This window comes from Poecilia reticulata, chromosome 1, assembly GCF_904066995.2.
Source record: "Poecilia reticulata chromosome 1, P_reticulata-male-v2, whole genome shotgun sequence".
NCBI classification, from domain to species: Eukaryota; Metazoa; Chordata; class Actinopteri; order Cyprinodontiformes; family Poeciliidae; genus Poecilia; species Poecilia reticulata.
In genome coordinates this window covers 28,213,375-28,224,354 of record NC_088830.1, presented here as the reverse complement: position 1 = coordinate 28,224,354, position 10,980 = coordinate 28,213,375, and the positions used below count along the sequence as shown (strand labels likewise).

The following is a 10,980-nucleotide window of genomic DNA, read 5'->3' as shown; positions in this document are numbered from 1 at the left end:
ACAACAAAACAGGCTCAACAGCCAGAGGTTAGCGGAACCTGCAGGGGTTCAGAAATAAACCTGGCAGTGCCCTGCAGAAAAACAACACTTTGCCTGAGGCTCCACACGTATGTGCATCAACAGCACCAGCCAGAGGTCGTGCAATGGCACTGATACACCCCAACTGTACCAGCCTGGTGAAAATATTCGCTTTTTTCAAACTCACTTTGATCTAGAGGATGAACAAACAGGATGAACGGCAGGTTGATCTCAACGTTTCCATTTATTCTAGGGTATTTTATTTAAATCTGTTTACATACTTTTATAAAACGTGTTAATAATAATTTGCTTTTATTGAACTGTTATACCTTTTGGTAAACTTGTGCTGTTTTATAAATTAGTTTTAAGGTGAGTTGAATGGTTTAGTTGCTGGTTTATCCCGTGATCAACAATGTTGTGTTCATTTAATATGTATGATTATCTTAATTTACTTAATTGTTTTTTTTTATTTTTTTTTTTTAATAACGTTAAATAATTGGAAAACCAACCCGCCCCCAAAAAAGCGAGTAAGTACGTGGAACAAAAACAGACAAACCTGAATAGTTTGCTTTTTACACCGCAGCTTGGAATCAAATAACGAGGAAGGCGAATAAAGAGAAGTTGCGTGTTTGGAGGCGAGCAGGGCCAGCCAGGAGCGCAACGAGAGGATTCAACCATTTCATTAGTTTGTTATTGGGGACCGAGAAAGAACATCCAAACCGCGTATTTTAACAAACCTTTTACATTCTCGTACTTACTTCGTGTGTCTGTCGCGTTTTATTGTGTGAATTTGGTTTTTCCACATATTAATTAAAAAAAATGTCACTCTATGTTACGGGTCAGAAGGTTAACTAATATTTCTTACATGTAATAATAAAAAAATAATAATAAAAAAAGAATGCGTAATAAATAATTATAATAATGTATATATTATATCATGCGTTGTCTTAACTTGTCTGCTGTTGTTTAATCAACACTTTAAATGATTTAATTGAAAGATATTAACAACAGGAGAAATTATTGTACTTTTACAGGGAGGTCATTTCTACTGCTTTACCTTAAAGGGAGTCAAATAAAAAATACTTACGTTATCTTAAACCTATAAAAAAGTATTTGGTAAACCCAAATCATTCTGAAATGGCGCAGTGATATATTATTAGCTGTAAATATTCGACAGGAGTAAATTGACCGGAACCGTTGATATATAATCAAAAGATGGTCATTGATGAAATAAGTCAAATAAATCAGAACAAAATTTAAATTCGGTGCCAAAATGTTTGATATTTGTTGTCGGACTAAATTGTTATTGAGTTCTTTTATCTCAGTCCGGTTTAATCTGTAAATCATCTTGGTGTGACGCATCACCAGCGAGTCTTTCATCTTTTATCATTGATAATAATACAGTCTGAACCCTGACACCATGACAGTCGTCTTGAGCCAATCAGAAATCTCAAACTCACACCACTTATTTTGATATTTTTCAAATGCATATAGCCTATTTTTGTCTGTCTACTGAAGGGAATCATCTTTCAGCCAATGGACAAACTCGCTGCTGCTTCAGCTGAAATATTAAACTAATTAAGAAGAATCTAAACAGATAAATGAAACATTTCCTCGTGAACTTCATGTCTTGGAGTAAATGCATTCATTTTTATCAATCACAGGCCACCTCGCCTCATTTTTGATTCAGCAGATTCTGCCGCGTGAGTAAACGCTGGCTGACGGGCGCGCGGTTGTGCGCATGTGCCAGCAGGCCTACTTAGCAGGCCTATTGACATTAAAGACAAGTGGGTTATACAGAGCCTGGAAATGGGGCCCGATGAGGGGGGCAAGTCCGCCAGTGGTTCATGGAGCCGAGAGCCAGCCCCGCCACCTCTCTCTCTCTCTCTCTCTCTCTCTCTCTCTCTCTCTCTCTCTCTCTCTCTCTCTCTCTCTCTCTCTCTCTCTCTCTCTCTCTCTCTCTCTCTCTCTCTCTCTCTCTCTCTCTCTCATGTAGCCAGGCGGACTCTACAGTCAGTCAGTCTCAGAGGGGTGACCCAGGATCTGCCCAGCCTTCTCCCTCCTGGCTGACAGCTGACAGCTGACTGACGGGGATGAGCCGTAGAGGAGAACAGGAGGAAGAGCCGAAGTGCGTTTTCCTGTGAAAAGGGGAGGAAAGGGTCTGTGGTATTGCTTCGCGGAGAGGAGAAGACGAAGAAGAACGATGTCCTAACTAGGGGAGTTGTTTTAGCAGCAGAGAGCGGCCTGCAGGCCCGGTGAGTGTTGCAGGAATACCGAGAGTGTCAGCGGGGGGTGGGGGGGTATTCCCTGCTGGGAATATTATCCAGGATGCAAACATTTGCACGGAGGGGATATTAAACTTCACGTTCCCTCTGCAGCATCTCTCGGGCCTCTTCGTGTGTGCGTGTGTGTGTGTGTGTGTGCGTGTTTGTTTTCGCGCCGGAGTGCGCGACAGTGAGCAGGACTATGAGTCTGGTGTCAGGCTACCCTCACCACCCGATCATGCACCACCACGACAGCCACCACTATTCGCTGCACGCGGCGGCGGCCGGACGGTGCCACGAGGACACCGGGGCGCCTCCGTACTTCACGAGCTGGCTGATCAGCCACGCGGACATGTCGCCCACAGAGTACAGCCTCGCGCCGGGCTACAGCCCGGAGTACCACACCAACAGCGGGGGCGACTCCTCCGGCGGCCTGGACGCGCGCCACCACCACCACTACGGACCCGGGAACCATCTGATCCCGGGCCCCGGCAGCATCTCTATGAACGGAGCCACGGTCGGCATGCACCACCACCACCACGCACACCCACGAACCATAAAGCGGAGACCCACTGCAAATCGCAAGGAGAGGCGACGGACCCAAAGCATCAATTCGGCCTTCGCGGAGCTCAGGGAGTGCATCCCCAACGTCCCGGCCGACACCAAGCTGTCCAAGATCAAGACTCTGCGGCTGGCCACCAGCTACATCTCCTACCTGATGGACATCCTGGACAAGGACGGCCAGCACGGAGACACGCAGGCGTTTAAAGCCGAGCTGAAAAAAACGGAGGCACGGGAGGAACGCAGGAAAAGAGAGGCGGTAAGGCATCCGCAGGGTCACCGTTAACACACAGTCAACACACTGCTTTCATGTCACGACGAAAACACACACAGTCTGAGCCTTCAGGTTGCCTAATGTCGCCATTGGTGATACCATCAGAAAACACGAGCTGACTAAATGCAACACCAGAAGGAAATAACGTGAAGAAATAGAGAGAGCAAACTAGTATGTCTGCTGAAAGCGCCTATAGGCCTGCAGGAGCAGATCGGCTCTGCGCGTCCCGCTGCTCCGTGCAGTGATTTATTCTCCAGACACGAGTCATGACCTGAATTCACAGCCAGTCTCTGCGCAGAGAAGATGTTAGATAGCTGTTTTACACGGTTCCACGCTCATTTGGCCCCGTTAGTCGTGTCGTGAATGTTTTATCTCAACAAGATTGATGACTTAAGTTCGCAGTGGAAAATCCTTTAAAAGTCCTTTCCTCTGCAGAGCTGCAGGAGGAGAGGAGAAACGCCAGGCAGAGGCGCTGCTTAAAAGCCTACAATTTGGCAAATTCTTGCAACAAAGAGAGATAAAGACAGACCGCAACCTACGCAATACAAAACAAACACAAGAAAGCGAAATTTGTGTGGACCAATTATACAGGCGCACCGGAAATAAATAAATGCAACGTTCTAGGTTACATTACCTGTGTGTAAAATGATTATTATATAATTTAGGGTAATAGTTTACGATAACCAACCAGTTGAAATAATAATTAACACCTTAAAATATGTCATCTGTAAATCAATTTTAAATACATATGCAACTTTTCTCAGCGTTCACAGAAACACTCTATTAATTCAGCCTACCAGCTGAGTTTGATTATGAAAATAGTTTGCATGACTGAAACACTCATTCACTTCATTTTGCAGCGTTTCAGTCTTAAGCACATCAAGCGCAAACAGGAGCGAAGGAAATCCCTATAAGCGCAACTATAGAAGGTCAGTTATTGGCGCGTTTATGTGCGGTAGGAATTTAAATCGCCGGTAAGGAGAGAGTAAACAGTGGGAGGAAAAAAGCCTGTGTTTGCACGTGTCTGTGCTCGATCAGCATGGATCACTTTACTGATAATTTCATCATGAAAGGAAACAGAACAGGACCGTCAATGACAACAGAAATGGCTGTTACATTACTTATTCATACTTTTATTATGCCGTGAAAACAGAACCCACATTTTGAAATGTAGCCAGTATTTAGAGACTTCTTACTGGCGTAAAGTACAATACTATAGAAATAAATTGTACTTTTACGAAGCACTCGCAGAATGTAATATTTAAAAAATATATAGTGAAAAAAATATAGAAGAAAATTTTAGAAGAACAGGAGCACTTCCGCCATGTAGCTATATGCAAAACAAAAAAAAACCTTTAACTGTCCACCAATATTAAGATAAAAGAAACTAGCAAATAACATAAAATAAAGAATGTGTAATATAATATGTATACCATAATTATGTGTAAATATTATTACTATTATGCAATATGTTTATGTATTACATTTATGCGCGAATTTGGAAAATGATACAATGAATTCACAAAATTAAAATAAAAAGTAACTTTATAAAATACAATTAAAGCTTAGAACAAAAAGAACAAAAATATTTCCCTGTGGTATTATACAGAATAAATAAAATACAAATATGTAAAAGCATCACAGTACAAAAAAGCAATAAAATCATCTGTATAAATCTATATTCTTACGTTATGTTGCTATAAATAAAATAGAATAACTCTGAAAATTGACACATAAATTCCCCCAGTTTGCCATGTAAATAAAATACAGCTCAAAAACGGATGAGTTTAATCAGATAAAAATAAAATAAAGCCCACATGTTTTATTCCCTGTAAGAAGGAGAAAAATGTGGAAGTGTATGGTATGTATTAAGCCTGAACGCGGTGGTGGTGGGGGGTGAATCGGTGGCCTTTCTCAGACTTCATGGAGCCACCGGAGGCCAGCTTCAGCCATTATGACCCGTTTTTATTATAGCGGCATTTCTGATGGAGTCATTCTTCCAGCGGCTGCATCGTCTTCACAGACAGTTTCACTGTTTTGTTCCATGCAGCTCTGCTGACCATAAAATGAGTTTGGCACTTTGAGGCGCATGTCTGTGCGCGGCGTCGATCTGCGTGTTGCCAGTAGCCGCTAATATAATTCATACATTTTAAATCAGTCCTCTGTGATCGCTGACCAAACTTCAGAACGATGTTTTTATTTACGAGACGCAGCGAAGCATCATGGCACCAAGTCTGCCGGCTTTATCTGAGGAGGAATGCATCAGCTGCAGCACACCTTCCCTCAGCCCACAATGCATCAGAGCTGCAGCAGAGACATTATGCGTCCAAACAAACAAAACTACACGGAGCAGGCCGGAGCAGAATAATTATTTCCTGTTTGATGTGTATAGGAAGTGTGGTGCGTAATGGAAGCCAGGACGCATTTCTGCCTTCCAGTTGGAGCTGCATTCACTGCAGGAGGCTGGAGGTTGGATTACAATTGATTCACGTCGTCTTCAGATTGTATACTCTCTTCCTAAATCACACGCACGAAAAAACCAAGCTGCAGTGTTGTTGTTGCTCAGAAACCAAGGAGAAAATATTACTAGGAACGATCACACAATTCCTTGGATTTAAGCCGCCTTTCTCTGTCAACAAGTGGAAGTTCAAATTAGGTCAAACGGTTTGGATGTATTTTTTTTTTTAAACAAATAAATATATACATCTATTTTGATTACGCATTTCTTCACTCGTCTCGAAAAATAAAAGCATCGTTTAAGCAGTGGGCATTTATCGCATCATTTATCGTGATACATTTCTTGTCATAAGAATTTTGATTTATCGTTGTCGTAATAAATTCCAGTTGATGTAAAAATTAGACAATATTTAACAATTTTAACAATTTTCTCCACTGTTTATTCAGAGAAAAATATCAATACATTTGAAAATATAATTCAATTCGGTTTCTGTGTGCAGTTTAGTGGGGCTATCATTGCTGTGCGTAATACATAATTATCATCACGTTTATCGTTATCACAATAGTATCACAAAGTATCGTGATAAAACTTTAAGTCCATATCGCCTGTTCATATTAGGAACTGGATAATAATACACTCCAGAGGCTTTCGGTTTCAAAATGTATCCCTTTTTTGTTATTTTAATTCTGCGAATGCGTTTACATTTCATCCCAAAAAAAAAACAAATGGAACATTGAACCTATACAAAAAACAACATTAGGCCTAATTGCGCTTGATAAGTTGAATTCAGAAGGTTATTTTTAATGCTCCTGGGTATATATGTAGCTTTAATCTAGTGTGCCATTCGAAATGTGGCTGTGGTTTCAGAGTTAGGGATGTAAACAAGGCCTGGACAGCAGTCACACCTCCCTGTTGAATATGGATTTATTTATCAGGGACTGAGTTAATGTAGATATGACGTGTTTTAATAAAAAGCTATTTATGCTATTGAAAAGTTATTATTTATTTTTTTATCGAATTATATTGAGAGAAAAAAATATTCAGCTTTAGTTTTCTTTGCAGAGAGTAATAAAATCCAAGGAGTACGGAAGGAGTTTTTGTATTCAGATGGACAAAAATCCGCGTCCTGTGGATATAAACTAACAATAACATGAAACCGTCGCAAAACAATTTTTTTATTTTTTAAATCGTTTTAAAATAACTATTGTGCATCTATAATCACACACACACACACACTTATATATATATATCAAGATCAAGTAAATTTCACTTGATCTTGATGTTTACGAATATAGTGAGAGCGGTGTTGTTGCTCAATTTTATATTTTAAAAAGGGGGGAACAAGGATCATTTTTGTGTCTTGAATCATTTTGGTTGATTTAATTAATGTTAGGAGGACTGATTTTAAATCACGCATAAACACAAACACACACACTCACGCTCCGCTTTGAATTAAGCTATTGGCCGTCTGTCGTTTTCTTCCAATGGAACATTTTTGAGAGTCTATCCACATCTGGTCTGTTTGCCCTACAACCTATTAAACGTTTCCTCGCAGCATGCTGCTAAATTACATTAAATTACGTGTATAAAAAAAACGCTGGATTTCATGTTGTTAAAAAAGTCCAGATAGGAAAGAAACTCTGTGTACTTGTTGTCAGCATGCTGATTATTATTCCCCCTACCTCCCTGCGCAGCAGGCTGGATCTGCGGCATTCCCGTGCAGGGATTTATCCGAGCTGGGATGGAACTGATGTGTCGTTTTCTGGTCTACAATGAAGAGTCTGGTTGATGTCTGGTGGATTTAGTGGGTGTAGCTACTGTACCGACCAGAGGTTTACCGCTGCAAGGGTGGGGGACGTTGGGGTTGTAGTGGGGGTTCAATCTAGGACAAACGCACTGAAAGGCGGTTCTGGACTGGGAATGCATCCATATTCCATATTATCATCGCCTATAAATAGCATATCTAACGCCATCCATCCATCCATCCATCCATCCATCCATCCATCCATCCATCCATCCGTTCAGTGCCAGCTGAACGCCCTGCAGTCACACCGATAGCCTATACGTTTATGGATTAAGTTTTGTTTTGCTATCAGTTTTTTTTATTTTACCAACATTTTTCTCCTGACTGGATCGGGCCGCTCCAACGTCTTGGAGCGGGAGCCAAAGATTAGGGTGATGGCCAAGAGCTTCAGCTAATCACTAATAGTAAATCAATAAAACGCGTTTGATTATGCGTCGGAGTTTTTTTTACGCGTTTCATTGGCTCGATGGCCTTTGGTTCACTGGTTGTGAGAAAGAGAGAGAGAGAGAGAGAGAGAGAGAGAGAGAAGACATGCGGACAAGGTCAACGGGCTGGACTCGAACCCGGGACTCGAACCCGGGACAGCCGGGCTGAAAATCTACGGGTTACGCGTCACGCGGTTTACTCCTTGCCATTATTTGTTTATTTTTAATAAAAAATAAAAATAAAATATCAGCTGGGACTACAGGTGGAAATTACCTGGTACAAGCAAACATTAAATCAATCAATATGAGGTTTATTTATATGATACGTTATCCCTGTTTTAAATAAATGGATAAATTGATTGCTGTAATGCCAACAATATTTTTCCAACCATTATTGAAATGGGTGTAAATGATCTTCGACATGTTGTGTTTTACTAAACTGTATAAAAATATTTTCTTTTCAAAATCTAACACTTACTTTATGTTATTTTATTTAAGATATGCATGTCTCGTTTCCTACAATGAAAACAGAGAATAAAGCTTCAACTTAAAAATAAACTTAAATTAATCAAATTAATTTTGAATAACATGACAACTTTAACTTAAATTTTTACTTGGATAAACTTAATTTGATTAGTTTTAACAAATTAACCTTTTTTAAAAAGTTGGGTCACTTGTTTTTTTTTCAGCGTATCAGAGAAAAAAAAACTTCTTGGTTATATAAAAATAATTTATTCTGTCAGGGAAATGAATAATTTCAATCTTAGCTGGATTAAATTGTCTAGATTACTATCAGTATAATTCTGTTTTAAGTCACCCAAATGTCGTATTACTACAATTACTATTTAAAAAATAAAATTAAAATAAATAATATGTGAAATGTCTGCAGGTGGAGATCCCTAAAGCTGCCTCTTCGTCTTCGTCCTCCTCATCAGTAGGAGATAAGAAGAGCAAAGGTCGGACAGGATGGCCTCAGCATGTCTGGGCTCTGGAACTCAAACAGTAGTGACCCCTCCACTCCCACTTCCGCTCCTAAATTTGACCCCCGGGTTTTTGATGGACAGTGCGTGCCTCTGCACTCTCGGGCTCCCCACAGCGACGGGGCCGGATGGACGCTGCAGACGGTCGTCCTACTGCTTGGCCACGGTCTCGGTTGGACCCCGGGAAGAAGAAGAAGAAGAAGAAGTGACGTGTCCCCAGGAAGGAGCCTGGGTTTGGGCTGAGGTCCATCTCGACAGGCACAGACGGAGTTATGTCCCCTGCCACCCTTCTGAACAAACCAAACCATCCCCACCCCAAACACACACACATACACACACATTTACATGCATTTGTTTACCAATGTGTTTGCGTAGTTGACCACACAAATGGGGAATTGTGTGTGTTTTATTTAAGGGAATATATTTATGTTTAATGTGGCCATTAAACGGGTTTCTGCTGGAACTCTCACTCGGATGTATGTGAACACATCTCTCTCTCTCTCCTATTGCAGTTTTAGGTTGTAAACGTAGTGCCGTCACGCCACTGACAAAGTGTCTGTGTTTTTATGTGAAAACGTGCTGGGAGTCTAAATAATGCTTGTTGTGGGATGTAAACGATGTCGTGAAAAGAATAAAAAGCACCACTTGGTGAAATGGTGGCTGGTTCAAACTGGGCTCATCTCTGCCTCTCACTCAGCAGTGTCAGCGCTGCATCATCTTGGTTTTAATCTTATTTTAATAGTATTTTATGTAGATTGAATAAAATGATGTAAAAATAATCACTAACAGATAGAAGATGTGCTAAAATGTGCTATTGTTGAACAGCAAAGTTGTCGAATTTCCATTTTGTTTCTTTGTGAAGGTCCAGTTCAGCCTCCAGATGTGCATCAGATCTGTCAGATTGACGTATTTGTAACAGATCAGCTTTAACTTAATGACACACCTGAGGCGCACATTAACAGAGGGATTTATAAAGGTATTATGTGTCTCTGTGTCATTGTGAGTTACAGCTGAGTGTGTTGTCTGTTAGAGCACAGATGTCCATTATGTGTCCTGAAAGAAAACAAAATGAACTTAATAACAATTTCCCTGCAGCTAAATGCTGAATGTCAAAGTTTAACCATCACATTCCCAAATGTCAGAGTGAGCGAATAACTGGACTAATTGTAAATTTGTTTGAAAAAAAAAAAATCTGCAAATTGGGTTTCATTTTGTTTTTACCTGAACTTGTTTACCTAAAATCTGTTTGTTTTGTGCATTTCTTTAGATTCCAATTTTATCTCAGTGTAGTGAGGATAAAAATTTGAAAAATACATAAAATGTATCCTGTTGTAGAGGAACAGCAAAAATCAAAGTATTTTTAAAAAAAACTTTAAAAAACAAAAAAAAATTTGTGGGAATTAGAAGCCTATCAAAATGTCAGCAACAGTTGTTTTCACTTAATGTTTGATTCATTGAGGCAGAAGTTTGTGTTTTCAGATGCCATGTGTGAATGAAGCAGACATGTGGTTGCAGCAAAATGGAAAATAATAAAAAAACCGAAACCCACTCTGATTAAAACTACTTTCAAGAATGCAGTGAGGGTAGCTTGCTGCTCCACAGAGCAGTCATTATTGACCTGGTTGTGTTTCGCATCTCCTGCTCTCACTCCAGATGTTTACGTGAAACCTGGAATTATAATGAGTTTGGAGTTTACCTAAGACAAACAATAATATTAATAAAAATAGCATTTAAACCAAATCCAAAATTAAAGGTTGTTGAGAAGCTTAATGAGTGTCGAGCTCAGAAAAGATTAATTAGGCTATGGATCCTTGGCTTCATCATAAAACGTGTTGCTCATTATTTGGATCATTGGGTTTTATAAACAACATCCTAGAAGGTCATTAGCGGCATCATGAAATTTAGTAGTTTACACGGGAAGTCTTTAGATAATCTGGGACACCCATAAATATGGATTTTATTTGTTGTAAATGTTAATGAATAATTTAATATTTAGTATTCACAACCTGTATTTATGCATTTGACTGCCGAAGGAGGGTTTGGATACATTTTTAATCATTCAGTCACATGACCAAGTATGTGAAGACATTTCCTTGATTTCTACCTGATTGATGCCAATACTGTAAAACAGACCTTTCCACAACATTCCATTAACATAATATATAATTGGAAAAATCTCTCTTTTGGTCGGGTTTG

General features: G+C 39.9%; 1 protein-coding gene across 1 annotated transcript; it reads left to right on the top strand.

Moving 5' to 3' along the window:
• The first annotated feature begins 503 nt into the window (after positions 1-503).
• hand2 (heart and neural crest derivatives expressed 2) lies at positions 504-10,330 on the top strand. The gene is made up of 2 exons (XM_008419093.3): positions 504-3,102; positions 8,694-10,330. Exons 1-2 carry the CDS (start codon positions 2,485-2,487, stop codon positions 8,808-8,810), a joined length of 735 nt encoding a protein of 244 aa, XP_008417315.1. The 5' UTR covers positions 504-2,484; the 3' UTR covers positions 8,811-10,330.
• Positions 10,331-10,980: the final 650 nt, after the last annotated feature.

What these genes read in the sequence shown, in the direction of transcription:
- hand2 (XM_008419093.3), top strand. Translation starts at nt 2,485, where the DNA reads ATGAGTCTGGTGTCAGGCTACCCTCACCACCCGATCATGCACCACCAC. An exon ending in AACGCAGGAAAAGAGAGGCG is followed by an intron (nt 3,103 to 8,693) that starts GTAAGGCATCCG and finishes AAATGTCTGCAG; the next exon opens with GTGGAGATCCCTAAAGCTGC.